Below are 24,073 nucleotides of genomic sequence, written 5' to 3' on the forward strand. Positions count from 1 at the left end.
CGCCCTGGTCACTTCCGGGATCTGTCAGCCGCTCCCTCTAGGCCTCCCTCCTCCGTCCGCGCCCGCCGGAGCCTGTTCGCGTCGACTGACCAGAGTCCGCGAATCGTCCGCTCCGGACCTCCCGACCTCCCCGACCCCAGGTAAGGGGCCGCAGGGCCGAGAGTCTGGTCCGGGTCGCCTCCATTTTTTTGTATGTTCTGTGGCACGCGGGGGCGGCGGGCCCAGGGCGGTTAGGCGCCGGGGTCTCGAGCTGAGGGGGCCGGGATCTCCGTTCTTCGTGGTTACCTCCGAGTCCCTGGTGTCCCCCTCACACACAGAGACCGAGCGTTTCTGAGCACTTTCCAGCTGCCCTCCATCTCGGAGGAGAGAAGGAACAGCTTGGCTTCCGACACCCCCACAGTACCATTTGCACCCTACTGGGAGCATTTACCACAATCTGTACAATTAGTTTAGACGGACCGATCTCCACCCCACCCACCATAGCTTGTCACGAGTATCTGTTCATCTCTTCAACGTCTAGGATGTTGCCTAGAGCAGCCTTCGATCAGTCAGTTATTGGGGAACCCTCCCCAGCGATCTTTCAAATAACCTTAAGATTCCTTTGCTCGCGCCCCCGCCCCCGCAAGTCAAAGTTGCACTCTCCTCTGTACTCGGATTCCTAGGGTCCTTTATGTAGAACCGCCAGAATTCCCATATGACTCTGCCACTTTGTCAGGTGTCACTGGGAAGGACCCTTCTTGGTGCCTCAGTTTCCCCAGTTGCAGTAAGACGATTCTTAGTCTACTTGGTTTTATGGGGTTCGCGTGGAGTTCATTTTCTTACAATAATTCCTAACCCAGAGTAGCTGTTCAGATGACCTGAAAATAAATAATAGCCATTACTGGTGCTTCTAAGACATTCGATGCATGTCTGCCTTCCTTTCCTTTCTGCCCTCTTACGGAGAAGGACGTGAGGACTAGGATTTATTTATGTTTCTGGCCCCATTCAGATACTTAACACTGTTGGGAACATGAGAGGCACTTAATAAATTGCAGCTTCTTAGAATCTCTGAGAATAAAACCATCTGTTGTCATGGTGTGCCTCTCTCCTAGCTCCTCGTTGCCCAGTTTTCTGAAGGGACCTAGTTTGGCATCCTATCTTATTAGTTTCACTTAATATTTGGTTTCCATGTTGGCTTTAAGATTTCAGGTCTCTAGAACTTACCAGTTCAGGGTGATTGATTGCTGGCTATCTGGGCGTTTGTGGGGGGGGGGTTCTTCAGTATATCTGTTGTTCACAGCTGGGGATCCTTTTGGAAATTGCAGACTCCTTTGGAAGATGGGTGGCATTGTTTTGATCTAAATTATCTAGTGTCAGGTCAAAATAAGTTCTCTACAGGAAGTGTGGAGATGGTCTGATGAAGTTGGAATTTGGAATGAAGCCTGTCTGAACATTGGTAGGGTGTGGTGACCTTGTTGGGGCACTTGTTGGTATTGCTGGGTTGGGTAATGAGAGCAATTAGAAACTAGATGAATCACAGACTTGAAATTGACCCTAACAGGGAATGGAAACTCTAACTTATGTGAATCTGTCAAGTTCCAGCAGAATGGGGCCAAGACACCAACATATGTAGATGTTTTTAAGTTCTTCTAGGGCTGGTCCAAAGCTTTGGGTCAGAGGAAGAAGGAGAAGTAATTTACTGGGCTTATAAGACGGCTTGGCCATTAAAGGCTAAACTTACAACCCAAAAGACCAGAGAACTAACTTATTGGGATCAGTTTTGAGCTGCTTTTATGTGCTGTCTCATTTAATCTACCTGACAGTTGTCCTCGGTTTTTTGTTTGTTTGTTTGTTTTGTTTTTTGGTTTTTCAAGACAGGGTTTCTCTGTGTAGCCCTGGCTGTCCTGGAACTCACTCTGTAGACCAAGCTGGCCTCGAACTTAGAAATCCGCCTGCCTCTGCCTCCCAAGTGCTGGGATTAAAGACGTGCACCACCACCACCTGGCTGACAGTTGTCTTGACATTTCATTTGGAGATGAAGTGAAAAACTTGCCCAGCATCTCATTATGTATGTGTTAAAAGATTCAGACTCAGGTCCCCTCATCTCCAGAACCCATGGCTGACCAGACATTAATGACTCCACCTGAAGGCTGGGAATGTGGTTGAGTTGGTGGAGCCCTTGCCTGGTGTGCACAGTGCATAGGTTGGCTCACCAGCAGGGCAGGAAGAAAAGACTATGCCAAGTGAAAGCTGAAGAGGTAAGATAGAGCCCATGGAGCCACCTCTCCCTTCAGTCCTTTTCATCCCTCAGTGCTGGACAGAGGCAACAAAAGCCTGGGTTTGGTTGGTTGGTTTTGTTTGAGACAGAGTCCTAACTGTGTATAGTCCTGGTTGGCCTGGAACTCACAGAGATCCTTCGGCCTCTCCCTCCTGAGTACTCAGAAAAACTTACTAAGTTCATGCCTTTGCCTATGGTGTTCCTCTTTCTTGTTAAGATTTTCAAACATTACTTAAATATCACCTGAAGTTTAGTGACTTAAAATTATCACCAAAAGAATGAAGGTTTATTTTACTTGGTACAAAATTGTGGCTTAAAATAGCCAAATGACTATAAATGGAAGGGCATGTCTGAATGTCCATTCAGTTATATGGCCTGACTGATAGGACAACATTAGAAATGCAGTTGTAGAAGTGTTTCTGCTGCTGTGTGACTGCTCACCTCTTTTGAGTTTGGAAACTTATGTAGGCCCTTAGAAAAACTGAATGGAAGAATGAAAAAGTCTTTCAGCTCTTCCTGAAATAGGTGCCCCTATTACATGTGAATATCCAAGTTATTAACTTAGAAACCAGTTTGATTCAGTTAACAATCGAGTTTATCAGATTTGGGTTTTAAACTACATTGCTTACAGTTAGTAATATTTGTAAAGAGCCATTTTAAAAAAGATGTGTGTGTGTGTGTGTGTGTGTGTGTTACCATATGTGTGTGGTTGCCTGCAGAGAGGTGTCAGGTTCTTTGGACCTGGATATACACAGAAGCTGCTTGACACAAGTACTGGGAACTGGATTCTGGTTCTCTGAAGAGTAGCAAGTGCTGATGACCATTGAGTTTTCTCTCTCCCCTGCCCCCGTAAGATGTTATTTTGAGTTTAATATGTGACAAGATTATAATAAGCGTGTCAGGTATTAGAAACAAGAGATGCACGAAGTGTGCATCTGGAAGCTTTTTTGTTTGCTTGTGACACTTACACACACTTTTATTTATTTTGTGTATGTGCACATGTGCTGTGGTGCATATGTAAAAGTCAGAAACAGCTTAGTTCTCTTCTACCATGTAGGCTCTAGGCACCAAACCCAGGTCATTAGACTTGCCATCAAACCATCGTATTAGCCCTTGGCTGTTTGTTCTGAGACAGGGAGGGTTTCACTGTATAACTTTGACTGGCCTGGAATGAATGGTGAGTCTCCCGTCTCTGTTTTCTGAGTGCTGAGATTACAGGCACATGCCATCTTGAAAGTTTGTTTATTTGTTTGTTTGTTTGTTTGTTTAGAATGGGAGTCTTACTGCATAACCTTGGCTGGCTCAGAACTCACTATGCAAATCAGGCAGACCTGAAACTCATAGAAAACACAACTGCCTTCACCTCCCCACCTCCCCAGTGCCACCACACCAAGATGGGAACTTATGTTTAAAAAAAAAAAAAAAAAAAAAAGCAGTCTCACTTGAATTTATTTTTTTAAAAAAGTTTTGTGATTTCCAAGTAAGGCCTACCTAGCTTGTTTGAAGTGCCCAGTCCTTTACTTTGCAAGCCATCCCTCCGCCCCCTCCCCCCCCAAAAAAACCCTAAAGAGCTAGAGGGATGGCTCAGTGTGTAGGCGTGCATGATACTGCTCTTGCAGAGAACCCAGATTTGGTTCCTAGCACCATATCAGTCACCTCATAACTGTCTATAACTCCAGCTCCAGAGGATCCAGCACCCTCTTCTGCTTCTGTAGACACTGCACTTGGGTATATGAACACACACACACAATTTAAAATTTTAAAAATCTTTTTTAAAGTAAATTAAGATGAAAGTGAAATTAAAGGCTCTCTATGAGTTGGAGTTTGCTTTCTAGAACATACAAGAGGAAAAAGTACTAAAATATTTCACTGTTTTTGCAGGTAGCTCAGGCTGGCCCTGCATTTACTGAATAGCTGAGGATAATATTGAAATCCTGATCCTCTTGTCTCCCTCTCCAAAGTGCTGGTTTTACAGATGTGCACACCACATCCAGCACAATGGCTTCACTCTCACACAGTGCCGAGTCTGTTGAAGGTAGATAGCAGGTGTTTTTAGTTAAGGGTGTACTTACTTCTTTTTGACCTTGGGTTCTTTTAGCAGAGTGTTTCTTTTCTGTGCCACAGGCACTCATTTTTGTTTATTGAGTTTACCTGTTGTTTGCCTCACAACTTTCTGATGTCTCTTCATTCATTTTCTGCTAGTGTCAGAATTCCTTTGTCGCTGGGCATGGAGGCACATGTCTGCAATCAGGAAGCTAAGGCCGAAGGATTGTTAATTGGAAACCAGCCATATAAACATATAAAGACTCTATCTCAAATGAAAAGACATTAATCACAGCATTTAGTAGGCAGGGGCAGGTAGATCTCTATTAGTTTGAGGCCAGCCTGGTTTACATAGTGAGGTCCAGGCAGCCAAGGCTGTATAGTGAGAAGAAAGGAAGTTTCATCCCAAACGCATCATCATTTTATCCCCTAATGGCTAAGACTTGTTCCTACCTAAGGCAATATCATTATCATAGCTAGGATGAAGATAATTTCATGCTGTTATATAATAATCAAGTTCAAGTTCAAATTTGTTACACATGTCTTTTGTGGTTATTTTTAAACATACCAATTATAATCAGCCATCTTTTATGAAATTTGATTTTCATAGCTCTTTTGAAATCTACTACAGATTCTTCCCTCTACCTACCAAGTGCTGGGATCTTTGCTACCATACCGGTCCATACTGCCTTTAAAGTCCAGGCAAGCTGTTTTCTAGAGGGCATCTCTGGGAATTTAGAGACAGAGAGCAAGTGAGTGTGTGAGTATATGTTTATGTATGTGTTTGTGCATACATGGAAACTGTGTGTTTGTGGTATACATGCATGGGAATGTGTCACAGTGTGCTCAGATGCAAAAGGACAGCCTCTGGTGTCAGTCCTCACTTTCTTCCTGGTTTGAGAAACACCCTTCCATTGCATACTACTGTGTGCCCTTGGGCCCTCCTGAGAGTCTACTGTCTCCACCTTTTATCTCCCTGTAGGATCACTGGGGGGCGGGGGACACAGAGGCACTCTTCTGTTTCCAGCTCTCTTCAGGATCTGGGGGACCAGAGCCCAGGTCATCTAGCTTGTACAGCAAGCGCTTTAACTGCTGAGTCTATCTGAAGAGTTCCATCAGTTTTGACTTCATTTCTTGTGTTGCTAAACTAAACCTTTCCACTTTATCTCCTATATACTGAAAGTGAGATCCAGACCTTGGTTGGATGTAGAGTAAATATGTTTGTCAGGTGTGCTTCATAACTGGGTTGATCATCTTCCAAGGTTTCTTTAGGATGGCCCTGTAACTTCCTGTTAGATTGACTGACTGACTAACCGACTTTCTTTTAAGACAGCGTCTACTCCATAGCTCAGGATGGCCAGGAACTCGGAGAGTTCCTCTTTTGCCTCTGTCTGTTGAGTGCTGAGACACACTTGGTCAGATTTACTTTTATTCTAAAATTACTTGAGTTGTGTGTCGATAAGGGTTTGTCCTTGTGAGCTGGTGCTGTGGGGCTGTGACTCGGATCACTGTGGGTGCTGAGACTAACCCAGGTCCTCTGTAGTAGCGGGATGTACTCTCTTCAGCCCCATTCTTCTTCCTCATCTCTGCAATTAAACCAGGCCCTTCCCATGCTGGACTAGCACTATCTCATTGAGCCCAGGCCTTCCCGACATGAGTATCCGTTTGTTTTTACGAGTATCCTGGTGTGGATGACAAATCATTGTTTTTAAGTCATGGTCCCTCCTCCAGGACTGTTGGTTTAGATTGCTCCACTCCCGTTTGTAGCTATAGGTTTGGTTACTTGGTCAAGGTGATGCCTATCAGATTTCTTTATGATGAAGGCATGCTTTCCTTCTCATTATTTAGTCAGTCCTGTGTGGAGTAATAGTTTGAGGCTATCCCACTCAGTCGGTCTTTGACCTGTGGTTTGCGAATCGGTTGATGACCCTGGAGAGTAGAGTCTGTAGTGGTGCTTACCGTGCTCTAGTCCTTGTCACGGAATTGATTTTTGCATTGAGATTGAGTATTCTCTAATGGGAGACCAATGTTGTCTTTATCCCCAAATAGTTTGGGTCCCTCTGACAACTTAAATTCTTATTGCATGACATTTTGAGTGTTTTCTTTCCGTTGCTCGTTACAGCTTTCTGACCTGTGGAAACACTTAAGAATCATGTCTCTGCATCAGTTTCTGCTAGAGCCAATCACCTGCCATGCCTGGAACAGGGATCGTACCCGTAAGTGTGCTTTGAATTTCCTGATGCTTTTGTATGAAGATGGGGTTGTTTAGAGGTCAGAGATCCACGTCCAGTTGTCCAGTGTCTTCCTTAATTGCTCCTTGATGGTGTTTTTGTTTTTTTGTTTTTTTTTTTTTTTTTGAGACTGGATCTCTCAGTGAACTTGAAGCACTTCAGTTTGGCTAGGCTGGCCTGCCAGTGGCTATTGAGCTGCAGGTGTCCTCCATCTTGGCCTCACCGCACCCCCACCCCATTGCTGAGGTTATGGACTTATGGTGCTACACTAGTCTTCACATGGGTTTGGGGGATTACACTCAGGTCCTCCTGTTTATATGGCAAGCACATTACCAACTGAGGTATCGCCCAGCTCTGTGTATGTGTGTATGTGTGTGTGTAACAACATTGACCCTAAGGTCTCTCCAATGCTAGACAAGTTCTCTATCATGGAGCTACATCTTTGGCCCCCTTTTAAAAATACTTTTGATACACCTCACTTGTAGGCATTTTTGGGATTCACATATTTCAGTTTTGTGAGAAAATGTAGTCAACCTTTTAAAGCATATAAATCAGTGGTTTTAATATATCCGCTGCACCAATCTTTATTTTGTCTAATTTTCTTTTCTTTTTTTTTTTTTTTGGCTATGATGGAACTCTGTAGAACAGGCTGGCCTCTAATTCAGAGATCTGCCATCTTCTGCCTCTCAAGTGCTGGGATTAAAGGCATGTTCCACCACTGCCTGGCTCAGATTGAGTTTTCTTAATATGAAAGTCATAAATGCTTGGAGACCCAAAACTTTTTGAGTTCCAACATGATGGACAACAATTTTGCGTTTTGGCTTATTGTGGCTCATGCTTGAAGTTTCAGCACTTGCAAAGCTGGTGCAGGAGCTCAGTCTGGCCTGGACTAGTAAGTGCAACTCTAGGACCTAAAGGAGAGAGACGCTGGGACCGAGCTCAGTGGTAGATCCCTGCAGTCACAATTCTCCGTGCTCAAACTGCACCGCTGCAGATACTAACAGGGATGGCAGGATGCTAACAGTTCTGCTGCCTTCTTTCTCCAGAGATCGCCTTGAGCCCCAATAATCACGAGGTACACATCTACAAGAAGAATGGGAGTCAGTGGACGAAAGCTCATGAGCTGAAGGAACATAACGGACACATCACAGGTAAGGCAGCTGCAGGCTCAGTGTGCTCTTCCCAAACAAAGCGCTTCCTCAGGAAGTGAAGAGCTTCGGCAAGCTAAGTGGACTCTGGCATTTCAAGCCCCATGAGGATTTACTGAGTCTTCTCTTTCTTTTCTTTCTTTCCTTCATTCTCTTCTTTCTTTTTTTTTTCAAGTTTTTTGAGACAAGGTCTTTCTATGTAGCCCTGGCTACCTTGGAACTTACTATGTAGACCAGGCTAGCTTTGAACCCACAGAGATCTGCCTGCTCCAGCCTTATAAGTCCTAGAGTTAAAGTCATCTGGCTAAATTTTTCTTTAGAAAAAATTTGAGGAAAAATGTGCACTGTGACATGAACAAGCCCACATGCTCATACTCTAAATACAGGTTGTTAAAACCAGAGCAGGAGAGATACAGCCAGCATCTTGTCAGATTACTTTTCAGACAGTTAACAGAGTTTCCTGAGTCAGGAAGTCATCTTGCTTTCTATGCCAGAACACTTAAACGGTATACAGGAGTGAGAAAAGGAATGAAGTCCCTTTGTCTGGGGTCTTTCCTTCTTCCCTAGAAGACATCATCCAGGCTTGTTCAGTGTGTATGCGGGTGCTCAGATATTCATGACATGTTTTCAGTGCTGGCAAGTATGAAACTGTCCAGAAACCACTGAGCCATTCATTGCTTAAAGATTGCTCTTATATTTGGTCATTGTCGCTGAGAGGTGTAACACTTGGGAGGTGGAGGAAGGAGAATAAGGATTTCAGTATTATCCTCAGCTACATAAGGAAGTTTGTGGCCAACCTGGTCTACAAGAGACTGTCATATACTGATTAGCCTAAAGATATCCTTGCCCAGATCGGAAAAGCAGCAAATAAAAAACAATATAGCATGTTTTTGACCTTCTGTGCCCTTTGAAGTCGTTCAGCACTAAGGCTGGAGAGATAGCTCAGTACATAAAATACCTGCCTTGAAAGTATGAACACATGAGTTTGAATCCCCAAAAGCCAGGTATGGCTGAATGCACATAAACTCCTGGGATTTGGGTGCTGGGGTAGCCAGCCAGCTTGTCAGTCTAGCCAAAACAGTGAGCTTCCGGTGCAGGGAGACGTCTTGTTTCAAAAAGACAGGGGAAGAGCAGTAGAGGAAGGTGCCCAAGGTTGATCTGGCTGCTGTGCACATGGCGCTTGCATGAACACAGAGAAGTTGTCCAGCACCCCAGGACATCGTGGTTCCTGACCGTGCTTCTTTGTTTACTGGGTGGCCTGTATGCGATGCTTCTGAGCTCTAGAGCTCCGTGTGCATCACAACTAGGTCCCTCTGACTGTACATGACCATGTCCCTATAGATTTGGCCTCATGCCTGCAAATAAGGACACTCATCTTAGTTTGAATTTTGACATTAGGAAATATTTTTAAATGTGAAAAGACTAAAATGGAAGGACCCTTCCCTCCTTCCCTCAAAAGAGCCAAAATTGTAAAATACTTATAACTTTTTCCCCTACATCTCTTGGGGTCCTTTGAACTTGGACCCATTTTCTGATGGCATCTGTTAGAAAAGTTAAATATACCTCTAACAGACCTAGGCTTAACAGTGTTCTCTCAGACTGTAAATATGAGGGAGATGAGGGGGCAGAATCTGACAAACTCTAGAAGAGACTATCAGCATTTCATAGAGCAGAGTGTGGCATGTGGCAGAGTCCTGGCCACTCTCCGGGCTTATTTCTTGGAGTTAGCTACTTGATCATCATTTTCTTTCTTTCTTTCTCTCTTTCCTTCCTTCCTTCCTTCCTTCCTTCCTTCCTTCCTTCCTTCCTTCCTTCCTTTGATCATCATTTTCTTTCTTTCTCTCCTTCCTTCCTTCCTTCCTTCCTTCCTTCCTTCCTTCCTTCCTTCCTTCCTTCCTTTGATCATCATTTTCTTTTCTTTCTTTCTTTCTTTCTTTCTTTCTTTCTTTCTTTCTTTCTTTCTTTCTTTCTTTCTTTCTTTCTCTTGACATGGTCTCATATCCTGATGGCCTGGAACTCTCTATATAGACCAAGTTGGCTTTGAACTTATAGAGATCTGCCTGTCTCTGTGTCCTGTGTGTTGGGATTAAAGTCATGTGCCACCACACATGGCTGCTATTTCTTTTTCCCTCCCCTTCTTCCCCTTCCCCTTTTCTTCCCCTTCTTCCCCTTCTTCCCCTTCTTCCCCTTCTTCCCCTTCTTCCCCTTCTTCCCCTTCTTCCCCTTCTTCCCCTTCTTCCCCTTCTTCCCCTTCTTCCCCTTCTTCCCCTTCTTCCCCTTCTTCCCCTTCCCCTTCCCCTTCCTTTTCCTTTTCCTTTTTTTTTTTCCTTCCCTTTCCTTTTCTGTTTTTGTCTAGCCAGGATTTCTCTTGCCCTAACTGTTTAAATATGTTCCTGGGCTGAGAGGACATCTCTGTGGATAAAGTGCTTGTCTGTGGAAGTGTGAGAGCTGGAGTTTAGACCCCTGGAACCCACAGACATGCTGGGCAGTCTGCCGGCCAGAACCCCAGCTCTCTGAAGGGACAGTCCGGGTAGAGACCCAGCACAAGCTAGGTAGCCAGAGTAGCAGGACATGCCAAGCTTTGAGTTCAGTGAGATCCTGCCTCAGTAAATAAAGGTGGAGAATGATCAAGAAAGACACCTGATGACAATTTCAGGCCTCCAGAGGCATATGGAACGTGTGCAGCACATATGCAAAAACAAAGCAAAACCATTTTATTATAGAAATCTTATATGACTGTGTGTCTGTGTGAATGCACGCTAGGCATGATGGCATCTGTAATCCCAACAGTGGGAGATAGAAGCATCAGGAATTTAAGAGTATTCTCAGTTACATTGTGAATTCAAGGCCAACCTGGGCTTCTTGACAACCTGTCCCAAAAGAAGACAAAATTCCTAGTTCTGTTCTACCTGGCTTTGTAAGGATTCCTCGTCCTCCCATGTCCTTGGGAGAGAAACAGCCTTGGTTTTGTATGAGATGATAACCATAGATAGGAGAAGGTGGGGAAGAAACCATTAAGCCCATGATACCCCATGCCCAGCTGTCACCTGCCAACAGCCCAGTCCCTTGTCACTGGCCAGGCACAGCAGGTGACCTGTGCTTCACTTGCAGGTATTGACTGGGCTCCTAAGAGTGACCGGATTGTCACTTGTGGGGCGGACCGAAACGCCTATGTCTGGAGTCAGAAAGATGGCATCTGGAAGCCCACCCTGGTGATCCTGAGGATTAACCGTGCAGCCACTTTTGTGAAGTGGTCCCCACTTGAGAACAAGTTTGCTGTGGGGAGTGGAGCCCGGCTCATCTCTGTTTGTTACTTTGAGTCTGAAAATGACTGGTGAGCAAAGTTGCATGTGCCCTCTCATTCTGCTTTGTATACCCCATGCTTGGGTGCTGTGCTCTGGGACCTTTGAGGCTCTGTGTTTACTGCAGTGCCCCTTCCTGGGCTGGTGAGGGTTTCTCCCTCTCAATTCCTGCTCCTGCGCATATGACCCAGGTCCCACAGTTTTTCTTTTCATCTTCCCTTCCCTTCCTTACTTCCCTGCTTCCTTTTGTCCATTACTTCCTCCCTCCCCTTCCATCCTTCCGTGTTCAGCTCCCGACTTTTCTTAACTTGTATAGGAAACACTTCCTCCTGCTGAGCTTCAGCCACAGTGACTGTTTACTGTGGGACAGATTGTCCCCTTCATAGGTAAATGAGACCTGACTGTGGTCGCAGATGTAGTCTGAAAAGAAGCAGTATATTCAGTGAGGTTTCCCAGCTGTAGAACAGCCATCAGGCCAGGTATGGTGCACATCCACACATGTAATCCTAGCACTCAGGTATTTGAGACCAGTGTGGGGTACAGATAGCAAGTCTACAGCCAGCCTGAACCATGTATAGGAAACGTATCTAACAAAGTACAAGCGTATGGGCCACCCTTCAGGAGCAGCTGTGCATTGTGGGTGGTCCATAAAAAAGTACTCAGATATAAATCAAAGGACATCATTAGAACATTAGAAATAATTGTACTTATAGGACTTACTGCAATAATGTAGCTAACATTTCTTGTGGATTCCAGAACTTAAATGTTAGCTATAAATGTGTAGTTCAGCTGTTGGATTTGAAGTGGGTTTAGTGGGGTGGTTTGGAAAATGTAAGCATTTTTGTTTATGAGCACAGTGTAAATTAGTTTCCTTCCTTAGGTGGGTGAGCAAGCACATCAAGAAGCCTATTCGTTCCACGGTCCTCAGCCTGGACTGGCATCCCAACAATGTTTTGCTGGCTGCAGGCTCCTGCGACTTCAAATGCAGGTGGGAGAGAGAGACTTGAGCTGCCTGTTGTTCAGTTAGAGTTCCTTTTTTTTTTTTCTTTTTTTTCCCCCAAAGTCTGTAATAGCACTGTGGGGGACTCAAAGATGAGGGAACTTACAGTCTAGAAAGGGAGCTGGGGCCGGGGCCCAGTGGTGGAGTACTTCCAGCTAGTACAGTGCCCGGGTCTCCATCCCCCAGGCCTGCATAAGCCAGGCAGGGTGGTGCATACCTGTAACCCCAGCACCCTGGGTGTAGAGGCAGGAAGATCAGTTCATGATCATCCTCAGTTACATAGTGAGTTTGAGGCCAGCCTAGGCTATATGAGACAGACAGACAGACAGAGAGAGAGAGAGAGAGAGAGAGAGAGAGAGAGAGAGAGAGAGAGAGAGAGAACACACTGGTGCACAATGATTAAAAGAACAAGTAGTAAAAGATACAGCTCGGTGGGCACAGTGAGAGTTCTTCAGGCAGAGTATAGGTAATTTCAAGTTCAGGATTAACTCATGCTGTACCCATCTGTCCATCTCTCTTTCAGTTTCTTTCTCAGTTTTTAAAAATAGATTTATTATTTATCTATATGCATGTGTATATATGTGCCTGGCAAAGGCCAGAAGAGGACATGAGATCCCTGGAGCCAGAGTTACAGGTGGTTGGGAGCCATCTGGGTGCTGGGAACCCAACTCCAGTCCTCTGCAAGAGCAGCAAGTGCCATTAACCACTGAGTCGTCTTTTCAGTCCTGTTCTTTGAGTTTTGATGGGACAGAAAGTTTGAAACATGTAGCCCAGGTTGGACTAGAACTCACCATCTTCCCTCAGCTTCCCCTTGTGCTGGAATTACCAATGTGCATCTTCATGCCTGCCAGCCTGTCTTTCTTGACCACAGTTGGAGTTCTTCCTTTTGTATCCCAGGCCACTGACTGCAGGTAACAGAGTGAACCTGATATAACCAAATGTCATTGAACTGAATAGTGAACTAAGAGCTGTTACTGCACCATCCTTTTCAGTTAAAGTGTTTTATCTATCATTAGCCAGAGGCTAGAGGAAGTCAGCCATACAGCTAAGAGCTTTGAGAATCATACCACAGAATTGCTTTTTAAAAGTCGTTCTTCACTGGGGACTTTTCCTCTTAAAAAGAAAAACAAAACATTACTGTTTTGTGTTGACTTTTGGTGGCAGAGTTGAAACATAAAACCACTTTCAGTACCTATGTCAGGGTTTCTCAGCCTGTGGATTGTGACGCCTTTCACAGGGGTCACCTAAGACCACTGGATAACACAGGTATTTATATTATCATTTATAACAGTAGTAAAGTTAACAGTTATGAAGTAACAAAAATAACTTTATGATTGAGGGGATGGGGCCCCACAACATGAGAAACTGTATTATAGGGTTGCAGCATTAGGAAGGTTGAGAACCAGACCTATGTGAAAAATTTCCAGAAATCTTGACCAGAGATTTATATTTACATTTAACTACAAAACAAAACAAAATTTTGGTATGGCTCAGTGGAAGAACACTTGCCTGGCATATACCAAAGCCTAGGGTTCAATCCTCTACACTGCAAATAAAGAAAAAACCAAGAAGTAGGAAGAGGATGCATTGCTGATGCCTTAACCTTCCAGAGTCCCAGAGTCTCAGCTGCCACTCTGGCTGGGCTTAGGGAGCCAAAGGGGTTTGGGGTTTTTTGATTGTTTTGTTTTTTGAGACAGGGTTTCTCTGTGTAGCCCTGGCTGACTAGGCTGGCTTCAAACTCAGACGTCTACCTGACTTGGCCTCCCAAGTGCTAGGATTGAAGGTGTGAGCCATACCGCCCAGCCCGGAGTTCTTTTATGGAGACTCGAAGTTCAATTTCCTCCCTCCTTCTTCCTAACTAGGCTACCTTGGACTTGTGTTCCTGCCTTAGCCTCCAGGGCTGGAGTTATGGGTGAGCACCACATAGGTTCAGGTGTTCTCTGAAGAGGAGTAAGAAGAAAGACACTGGAAGGCAGAGTCCAGCAGTTCTCCGTTCCTCCCCTCCTGAGTCTGGCACATTACACACAGCTATGGGGAACTAGATAGAGACAGGGAGTTAGCAAAAGACTGAGGACATTGGCTGCGAAAGATCCTCTTCATCACAGACTATCTCTGCCGGAAAGGTGGGCCTGAGGTGGGGAGCCAGCCCCTCCTGCCAGGGCTGGGGAGCTGTCTGCCTTTTCTCAGTGCCCTCTTTTAGCTGTTTCTTTAGTGTGTTCACCTCTAGCTTTATCTATCTCGGTGTTTGTGTGTGTGTGTGTGTGTGTGTGTGTGTGTGTGTGTGTGTGTGTGTACCAGAGTTGGCTTCAGATACTTTCCTCTTCCCTCTCCACCTTATGTTTTTGAGACACAGTCTCTCACCAAACCTGGTGTTTACTGTTTTAGCTAGACTGCCTGGCCAGCAAGCCCCAGGGTCTGTCTCCGCCCTGCTCAATACTTGGTTACAGGTACTGCCACACCCTGCTTTTTATGTGGTTGATGAGGAGCTGAATTTAGGACTTCATGCTTGTTCAGCAAGCACTTCACTGATGGGCCATCTCCTTGATTGGCTCCCCAACAGTCCCCCTTTTTTGGGAGACACTGTCTCACTGTGTAGCCCTGACTGACTGGCCTTGCACCCACAGAGACCCTCCTGCCTCTGCATTCTGAGCACTGAGATTAAAGGTGTGCACTGCCCAGTTTCCCAAGCTCATCCGCCTTTAAGTGAGTTGGTGCCTGGCTTGTCCATGGTATGGGCCGTTTCTCGCCTGCCACCGACTGTGGGCTTCTGGGAGTGCCGCACTGAGGACTCTGCTGTCTTAGGAAGAAAAGGGCACCCCTGCTGTCAGTGCAGTCTGAGGGGGGGATGACAGCAGCCCTCTTCACATGTGGTTAGGAGACCTCAGTGCCTCTGTGTCTGCAGCTGCTGTGGATTGACCTTGCCCATCATGTGTTGTTCTCCAGCTGACCCCTTTGTTCTGGATTGTCTTCGGCAGCTGCAGGTGCCTTTTTCTGTATTCATATTTTCATTTGCTTTTTTCTTCTTTTCCATGTTTTGAATAACAGAGTGTTTTCTGCCTACATCAAAGAGGTGGATGAGAAGCCAGCCAGCACACCCTGGGGCAGCAAGATGCCTTTTGGTCAGCTGATGTCTGAGTTTGGTGGCAGTGGCTCAGGCGGCTGGGTCCATGGGGTCAGCTTCTCTGCCAGTGGGAGCCGCCTGGCCTGGGTCAGCCACGACAGCACCGTGTCTGTTGCTGATGCCTCAAAAAGCGTGCAGTGAGTATTTCTTTGCAGGTGGAAGGTGGGACATGGGTAGAAAGTCTCAGCACCACACTGAGGCTGCCCTTCCTATAGCGTGCAAACACCCCAACAGCTGCAGCTGCCTTCAGAGTCACAAGCAGCTACTAAATACCTCTTAGTGCCTTTAAAGAGTTGGGACTTCCTTCCAGAAACACTTCTTGGTGGCAGTACTGGTAATGTCCCTTTGAAGACCCTCCTGGTGTATTGCTAACAAGGGTCCCTTCAGAATAGCCAGATTATTCTGTGTCTGTGAGTCTTTCCCTGGGGAGATGTGAACAAGCACCCATTCACCTGATGCAGTGCACACATGACAGCCAAAGGATAGCTCCACCAAGGTCCAACTTCCCAACCAAGGAGCTCACTGGGTTCACCTACAGAGCACAGGTCAGAGGCTACTCACAGGAGCGTGGGTGACCCCCAAAGCACACACAGCACCAAAAAATCTTACCTGGCATGGATGATGACTTGTCCAGAGAGGCATAGATGGGATTCCCTTACTTCAGCTAGCCATCTACGCTCTGTACATGATAGCCTCTCCGTAGACCACTTGCAGTTAGTGCAGAACTCTATACAGCTAGCTGCAAGGCACAGGACAGAGCAGCTGGGATCCCAGGTGAGGGTCCAGTGACCCTACCCACCTATGAGGCAGTGTCAATAAACAGGCCCACTCTGAGAGTCTCTGGAAAACAGTCACAGCTGCTCGGATGAAGATGATGTCTGTCAAGGTTGGAGGATAGCACTGCATACATCTATGGCTGTTACCTTATGCCAGTGTTACCCACCAACTTTAAAGGAAATATGACTGAGGCATGGTGGCTCATGCTTACACTTCCAGCACTCAGGAGGTAGAGGCAGGAGGATTATGAGTTCAAAGTTAGCCTGGGCTACATACCAAAACCCTGCCTCAGAAAGCCAGGACTGAGACTCTTGCACCTGCCTAGCATGCACACACCTTCAGTTCCTTTTTCTAACCCCATCCAACAAAATAGAAAGAAAGAGATCCATTCTTACTCCACGCTATCTGAGAACAATGCAGCTTTCATGCTGCTTGGAGAACCCGAATGACGCTGACTCATTTGTGAGGCGGTCGCCAGCTCAGCCTGGAAGACACGGGAGTAAAGTCTGCTCAGTAGCAAAGGAAGAACCTGGAGTTTTTCTCTTAGGAATCTTTGTACTTTGCTGGGAGCCCTTCCCCGTGGGCAGCTAAGAGAAGCTTGTTGTGACGGTCTCTAGACTGGCCACTGTATGTATGGAAGTAGTCACAGTAAGAGGCACAAAACAGGACATTTCAGAGGTGATCTCTCTCTCTCTCTCTCTCTCTCTCTCTCTCTCTCTCTCTCTCTCTCTCTCTCTCTTCCTCTTCCTCTTCCTCTTCCAAAGATTGATTGATTTCATGTGAATACACTGTCGCTGTTTTCAGACACACCAGAAGAGGGCATCGAATACCATTACAGATGGTTGTGAGCTATCATGTGGTTGCTGGGAATTGAACTCACGACCTCTGGAAGAGCAGTCAGTGCTCTTAACTTCTGAGTCATCTGTCCATCCTGATTCTCTCTCTCTCTCTCTCTCTCTCTCTCTCTCTCTCTTTTTTTTTTTGGTTTTTCGAGACAGGGTTTCTCTGTGTAGTCCTGGCCTGGCTGTCCTGGAACTCACTCTGTAGACCAGGCTGGCCTCGAACTCAGAAATCCGCCTGCCTCTGCCTCCCAAGTGCGTGTGCCAGCACCACCTGGCTGATACCTTCTCTCTTAAGCTGAACTTGCTATAGGAATTCTTTTGAAAAAGATCACCCATGTTAAAAATATGGTCTGGAACTCCTATGTAACCTGGGTTGGTGTCAAGCTTATAATCCTCCTGCCTCAGCCTCCCAGGTAAATGTTTTTTTTATAAGCCAGGCATGGTGGCGCAAACCTGCAGTTCCAATATTCAGAAAGCCTAGGCAGGGGAGGTCATGAGTTTGAGGCTATCCTGGGCTACATAGTAGAATCCTTAAAACACCAAACATGTGAAACTGAGGGAATGGCTCAGTGAATAAAGGTGTCTGATCCCTGGAGTCCACTTTGTAGAGAAGAGGACAGACTCCACACATGCTATGATAAATACGCGCGCGCACACACACACACACTCACACACGTACAACGTATATATGCATTTAATCTTTTTGCTTTTAGCAGAGTAGGTCTATGTCTTACACTTCACACATTAATCTCCCTTTTTATTTTTGGCACTATTTGATGCAGGGCTGGTTCTGTGCTGGCTGTTGTAGCAATTATAGTTCTCAGCACTTGTTAGTGCTGCATGTCTCCTCCGCACTCATATTGACTAGGAAGCTGCCCTTTCCAGGCCAGTCCGCTCCACCCCTCACCTCCTCTAGCATAACTATACCACAGCATGGGTTTCAGATAATAGGTTAGTCTTTTGATTCTGGAGCTACCTGATCAAGGGGCCTCCTGAGACATAAGCTATTTTTGTGGGGGGTGTGTATGTGTTTTGAGACAGGGTCTCTGAGCCCACGCTGTCCTCAGGCTCACTGTGGAGCTCAGACTGGGCTGGAATGCAAGGTCCACCTGCCTCTACCTCCTAAATGCTGGTATTATAGATGTGTCCATCAGCCTGCAGCAGTTAGCTTTCAAAAGTGCATCAGGTAATCTGGGCAGATGGCTCAGTGCTTAAAAGTAAAAGTTAGGCATGTCCATGTGCCTGTGACCACAGAATAGAGGGGTAGAGGCAGGCGGACCCTGGGAGCTTGCTGGCCAGCATGCATAGCCAAATCATTGAGCTTCTGGTTCATTTAGAGACACTCTGAGAGAATAAGCCAGAAAGAGAGTGATAGCGTGGTACAGGTGATAGCCTTCTCTGTCCTCCACATGCACAGATATGGGTGTGCACACATGCACAGTAAGAAATTGCATCATCTTTGCAGAACAGTAAGGTTTTCTTAATTATCATTAGGTGTTTTTTGCCATGACTAGTTACACACATCTGTTTACACACACATTCACATACACACAGACATGCATGAGGCCTATTTGAGTGTGAGCTGGCTGAGGCTAAGATTCATCTCACAGTGCAGGCTCACACAGGCATAACTGCCGGCAAGCGTCTCTGTGGCGCCGGCACCAGTACTCTCACCAGCAGGAGTGACGGGAAGAGCTGCGGCAGGTAAGGGAGGAAAAGCCATTGCGGAGGAAAGCAACGGTCAGAGCCACGGTGTGAGGACTTGAATGGCTAAGAGGAGCAGAGCCAGTGCACTGGGACGAAGACAGAGAGGAAGGACTCCTTATGATCCATGAATAGAGACCCTTTAGCAAGGGCCAGGTCCCAGGCTAGAGTCCTTGACTTTTATTTGACTGATTGCTTAATTGATCGAGGGTGCTAGGGTCAAACCAGGGCCTTGCACATATTATGCCCCCAACTTTAAGGCTTCAGTTTCTGAAGGTCACTTTGAGGTCACCTTATGCTTGAGATTCCTGTAAGGAGAGGTCAGGGAACACTGAGAATGGGGCCTTTGTCTGTGAAGGAGCGTGGGCTGTGGTTCCCCTGTGTAACAATGCTCTTGTGTTCAGGGTTTCAACTCTGAGAACGGAGTTCCTGCCGCTGCTCAGTGTGTCATTTGTCTCAGAGAACAGCGTTGTGGCTGCTGTAAGTATCTGCCGTCCTCAGTGTGCCACGTGCAGCTCCAAGCCAGAAACAATGCATGCTGGGTGACAGGCCCAGGAGCACATCCTTCACAGGACCAGACTGAGAGGCCACGGCTGTGAGCACTGTGCTGGGGTGGAAGGTGGGCAGGCGGCTCTGTGCTGACTGACCTCCCGTTTCAGGGCCATGACTGCTGCCCGATGCTCTTTAACTACGACGACCGTGGCTGTTTGACCTTTGTGTCCAAACTAGACGTTCCAAAACAGAGCATCCAGCGCAACATGTCTGCTATGGAACGCTTCCGAAACATGGACAAGAGGGCCACCACTGAGGACCGCAACACAGCCTTGGAAACACTGCACCAGAACAGCATCACGTAGGTACCATCAGCCACCTCAGCCTGGAGTCCAGGCACTGGGCTTCTGGAGAAAATTGGCTGGGCAAGGTGCTCACCCCATGTCATTTTCTTATAAAAGCCCCCTGTGCTGCAGGCCTCAGTGTCCCTGAAGGAATGAGAACAGTAGTAAGCCTGGGCCTGCCAGCTACTAAGGTCTTACTTTCATTGTGTCAGAGAGGGAGTTGGTTGGGTGTGGTGGCACAGGCCATTCATCCCACAGGAGACAGAAGTAGGTGTGAATCTCTGTATTCAAGGCCAGCCTGATATACATAGCCTACATAGTGAATTCCAGGCCTGCCGAGGCTGCACAGTGTAGCTAGTCTGTGTTACTTCGTGAGTTCTTTTCCCCATCTTTTATCTCCCATTTCACCCCCATCACTAGATAGGAGAGAAAGAAGGATGGGGGGGGGGTGAGGGAAGAGAGAGAGAGAGAGAGAGAGAGAGAGAGAGAGAGAGAGAGAGACCGAGACAGAGACCAGATTCAAGGATCTCTACTTTTCTTCTTTGAGCATAACTACTGAGCTACAGCCAGCACCCCTGAAAGACCACCAACTCCACCTATGGGGCCTAGCATTTATACACCCTCTGAAAAGTTCCTAGAATTCCAAATGTCACAGGATCACAGAAACTATCTGCAGTTGGGAAAACCACACCTCTGCTATGAGGCAAATCACAGTCAGCATTCAGAAGGAGGAGAGTGGCTCCTGTCAGAGAAGGCCTGCCTGGCTGAGTCTGTCAGTGTGTGTAGGAGGTAGATTCACACTGGGCGTGGTGGCACAGGCCTGTAGTCCCAGTGCCTGGGAGGCTGAGGCAAGAGTGTTGGTAACATGCCAGCAAGTGGGTTCAGTGGACAAAGTCTCTTGCTGCCAAGCCTAACCGACTGAGCAAGCTCTCCACAGCCTCCTGGTGAAAGGGGAAGACTTAGTCCCAGATGTTGTCCTCTGCCCTCTACACACACAACATAAACTAGATGAGAAAGAACAGTAGTGGGCCAGTCTCAGCTCAGTGTATGTGCTGCAGTCTGCTGTCTCCTCCCTCAGACAGGCAGGAGACATTGCTAGTCTGGACACTTGAGATGAGAAAGACGCCGCTGTCTGTAGTCAGTCTTGGAAGCTGTCCAGACGGTTCGCTCACACAGGTTGTTTTGTCTATCTGCACAGCTCTGCTGGGATCTGGCGGAGTCACTGCCTGCTGTTGACATTATAATGAGTCATCTCATTTATTTTGTCTTTGGTGTTTTGGACTTGGGATTGAACCCAGGACCTAAGACTTGCTAGGCAAGCACTCCACCACTGAGCCACGGCACCAGCCCCTGCAAAGACGAATTTCAAGTGCAAGGCTCTGGGCCTCCTGTCGTGGCTGTCCTAGCAGGTTGATTTGAGAGAGCATGTTGGGGACCAGTTGGCCTCAGTCATGCTCTAGCCGTGCCTCTATTTGAAAATGCAGAACGATTCTTTATATCTGCATCACTACCGAGCCCCTGAGCCCCTCTCCTCCTCCTACCTATCACGTGCTATGAGGCCATCGTCCTTCTCTTTTCCCTTACTTACACTCTCATTTTTGTCATAGGATTTCATATAGTTTAGGCTGGCCTCAGACTCACTGGATAGACTGGGAGGGTTGGATAAGGGAATGGATGGGTATAGAATTGCCGTGTTACTGAGGATGACCTTGAACTTCTAATCTTCTGCCTCACGTTTAAATCATTAGGGTACAGGTATGTACAGACACACCCAATTATGTGGTATTGGGGGTTCAATCAGAGCCTCATGTATGCTTGGCAGCCACTCTGAGCCACAGCTGAGCTATCCCAAGCTATGGAGTCCACTCCTGTTCTGAGACAGGGTCTTGCTATGTAACCCTGATGAATCTAGAACTTAATATATCACCAGCTATCTGTGGGATATTTTCTGACTCTGATTGTTACAGCCTAAAACTGATGGACGAGTTGATATTCAAGAGTGATGAGAGTTCATTTTCTTTACTGCACCTTCCTGTTGCTGAGGAGAGTTGGGCTCACTTCCACCTCAGACCTCACCATCTTTTGCTTTTCTTTTAGTCAAGTGTCTATTTATGAAGTGGACAAGCAAGATTGTCGCAAATTTTGCACTACTGGCATTGATGGAGCCATGACAATTTGGGATTTCAAGGTAAATCTTGCTGGTGGTTTTTGCAGCACTGGGAACAGAACATGTTAGGCGAGGACCCTCACACTGAACTACCCTAGCCCGTGCTCCAGGTAGTTCTGCGAAACAGTCTTCCTTCTTGGACTACAGTGTCAGCTGCAGTGTATGGCAGAAGAGCTGGCCCCAGAATCTCTAAGCATGAGGGACTCCATTCTCAGTGGGTGGTTGATGTCTCCTAGATGCTCTTTGTTCTCAAAACACCTTGATGCCATTGTTGAAGCAAGCCCAGTGTTGGCCACCAGCCAACATTTCTGTTGATATACATATTTTTATAGTTTACACCAATTTATTTAATAAATACAACTGGGTGTGGGGCTCGTTTCTGTAATACCTACAGTTGGGAAGCTGAGGCAGAAGGATTGCTTTGAGCTTAATGCCAGTCTGTGCTAGAGAATAAGATCTTGCCCCTCCCCCTCCATGCAATGAGCTGAGAAGATGGAAAACACACACCACACATATACAATACACACCCACACCATACACACACACACACACATGCACATACTACATATACCACACGCACACACACCACACATACATACACACATATCACATGTATACACACTACATATACCACACACATACACACTACACATACACCACACATACATGTACACACACCACATATACACATACCACATATACACACCACAGAAACACACATACACAACACACACAGCACACACACAGGTGCATATACATACATGCAGACAAACATTATACACTTTAAAATACATAAATAAATCTTAAAAGTCCAAGCATAGTGATGCATGTCTTTAATCCCAGGAGTTAGAGGAAAGCAGAACTCTGTGAGTTGGAGGCTAACTTGGTCTGTGTAGAGCTGTAGAGTTCCAGGCTGGCTGGGACTGTGCAGTGAAACCCTGTCTAAAAAAAAAAAAAAAAAAAAAAAAGGAAAAAGCAGGGTGAAGTGGTCCATGGCTTTAATTCCAGTACACTTGGAATAAAAACCAAAGGAAGGAAGGAAGGGAGAATATGCAGGGTTGGGGCGAGGTGGTGTGAGCCTTCTGGGGACAGACATCCAGGCCTGGGGAACCAGCCTAGAGTTGAGGCCTAGAGAGTACAGGCTGAGGAAGGTGGGCCTGTGCTCCACCAGGGAGGAAGGCAGCAGCGTGGCCTGCAGGAAAGACAGGCAGCCAGTCCTCGGGCTGATCAGTGTTGTGCTTTTCCCAAGACCCTAGAGTCTTCCATCCAGGGTCTCCGGATAATGTGAAGCCGTCAGCCTCTGCCATCCAGCATGAAGAACGGGACTTCTTCATGAACGCTTTGCCGTTCACTGGTGGGGAGAGTCACTGGCCCAAGGAAACACTGTCACACTGAAGCAACTAGCGTGTGTTCGTGTGGATGTCGTGGGGGAAGTGTGGAATTTAGAGACAGCAGTGGTTTGTTTTGCTTTTTCTTTCATTTTGTTGTGTTTTGATTTTGCTATCTCATTCCATTTTTGACCAAAGCTTCTCTTTAAGTAGTTTATTATGGAAGATTGTCACACTAACTTAAAGGGGAAGGGAAGTGTGTACATTGTGTGCTAAAAAATTAAAGAAAAATCCCAAGTGTACAAATGTGTTTTTTCTTTATACTTTTTCTGTTCTCAGCAGAGAAACAAATCCATCTTTATTAGTTTAGTTCATTTTTAAGATCAGGCCCTAGATCTCAGTTCTTAAACTGCACCAGCCTCTACAACCTTTAGCCAGAGAGGACCATGTATTGAGCTGGGCATGCACTGCACACCTATAATCCCAGCACCCTGAAGGCGGAGACAGGACATTAACGTGCCTCATGGGGAACAGGGGCATCTGCTGATTGGTCTTGGGACACTGTGGTCTGTCTGCAGAGTTGGTGTTAGAAACCCTATACTGGAGAGCTGAGGAGTGAGCCATGGAGAGTCCCTCCTCCACAGATGAGCAAAGCCCGTTAGAGCATGCTCTGGGAGGCCGTGATCTATCCAGTCTCTTTCCTGTGCCCCATCCATAAGCAGAGGAAAGGGAGCTGCTGTCATCTTGGCTTAGAGATTCCTGTGCCCAGCCTGAGATATCTCCACCCTAACTCAGTATCACACAGTATGGGCAGGACTAAGGACCATTCTAGGTTCAGATCTAAATGTGTGTCAGATTCAGTTAGGGGGCTGAGGCAGGAGGATTGCTGTAACTTTGTGGCTACTCCAGTCTCCATAGTAGGTTCTAGGCCAGCCAAGACGATCTATTCAAGACCCTGTCTACCAACACCAACATCAAAAATGAATCTAGAATACTATGAGGTCATCTCTTCATTCTACGTCACTGGCCAAGCCAGAGAGGCATTTTTTTTTTTAATTTGATTTAAGACTTTTTTTTTTTTTTTTTTTGGTTTTTTGAGACAGGGTTTCTCTGTGTAGCCCTGGCTGTCCTGGAACTCACTCTGTAGACCAGGCTGGCCTGGAACTCAGAAATCCACCTGCCTCTGCCTCCCAAGTGCTGGGATTAAAGGCGTGCGCCACCACCGTCCGGCAAGACTTATTTTTTATTGGTATTTAATGGTATCTATTTTTTATATAGATACCATTCTGCCTGCATGTATGTCTGCAGGCCAGAAGA

At 46.5% G+C, this 24,073-nt stretch overlaps 1 protein-coding gene across 1 annotated transcript; it reads left to right on the top strand.

Moving 5' to 3' along the window:
• Arpc1a (actin related protein 2/3 complex subunit 1A) lies at positions 1-23,062 on the top strand. The gene is made up of 10 exons (XM_076923660.1): positions 1-140; positions 6,423-6,516; positions 7,578-7,682; positions 10,791-11,013; positions 11,862-11,969; positions 15,027-15,239; positions 18,830-18,905; positions 19,085-19,278; positions 21,359-21,449; positions 22,678-23,062. Exons 2-10 carry the CDS (start codon positions 6,453-6,455, stop codon positions 22,714-22,716), a joined length of 1,113 nt encoding a protein of 370 aa, XP_076779775.1. The 5' UTR covers positions 1-140; positions 6,423-6,452; the 3' UTR covers positions 22,717-23,062.
• Positions 23,063-24,073: the final 1,011 nt, after the last annotated feature.

The sequence above is a fragment of the Arvicanthis niloticus genome, chromosome 24 (assembly GCF_011762505.2).
Source record: "Arvicanthis niloticus isolate mArvNil1 chromosome 24, mArvNil1.pat.X, whole genome shotgun sequence".
In the NCBI taxonomy this organism is placed as follows: domain Eukaryota; kingdom Metazoa; phylum Chordata; class Mammalia; order Rodentia; family Muridae; genus Arvicanthis; species Arvicanthis niloticus.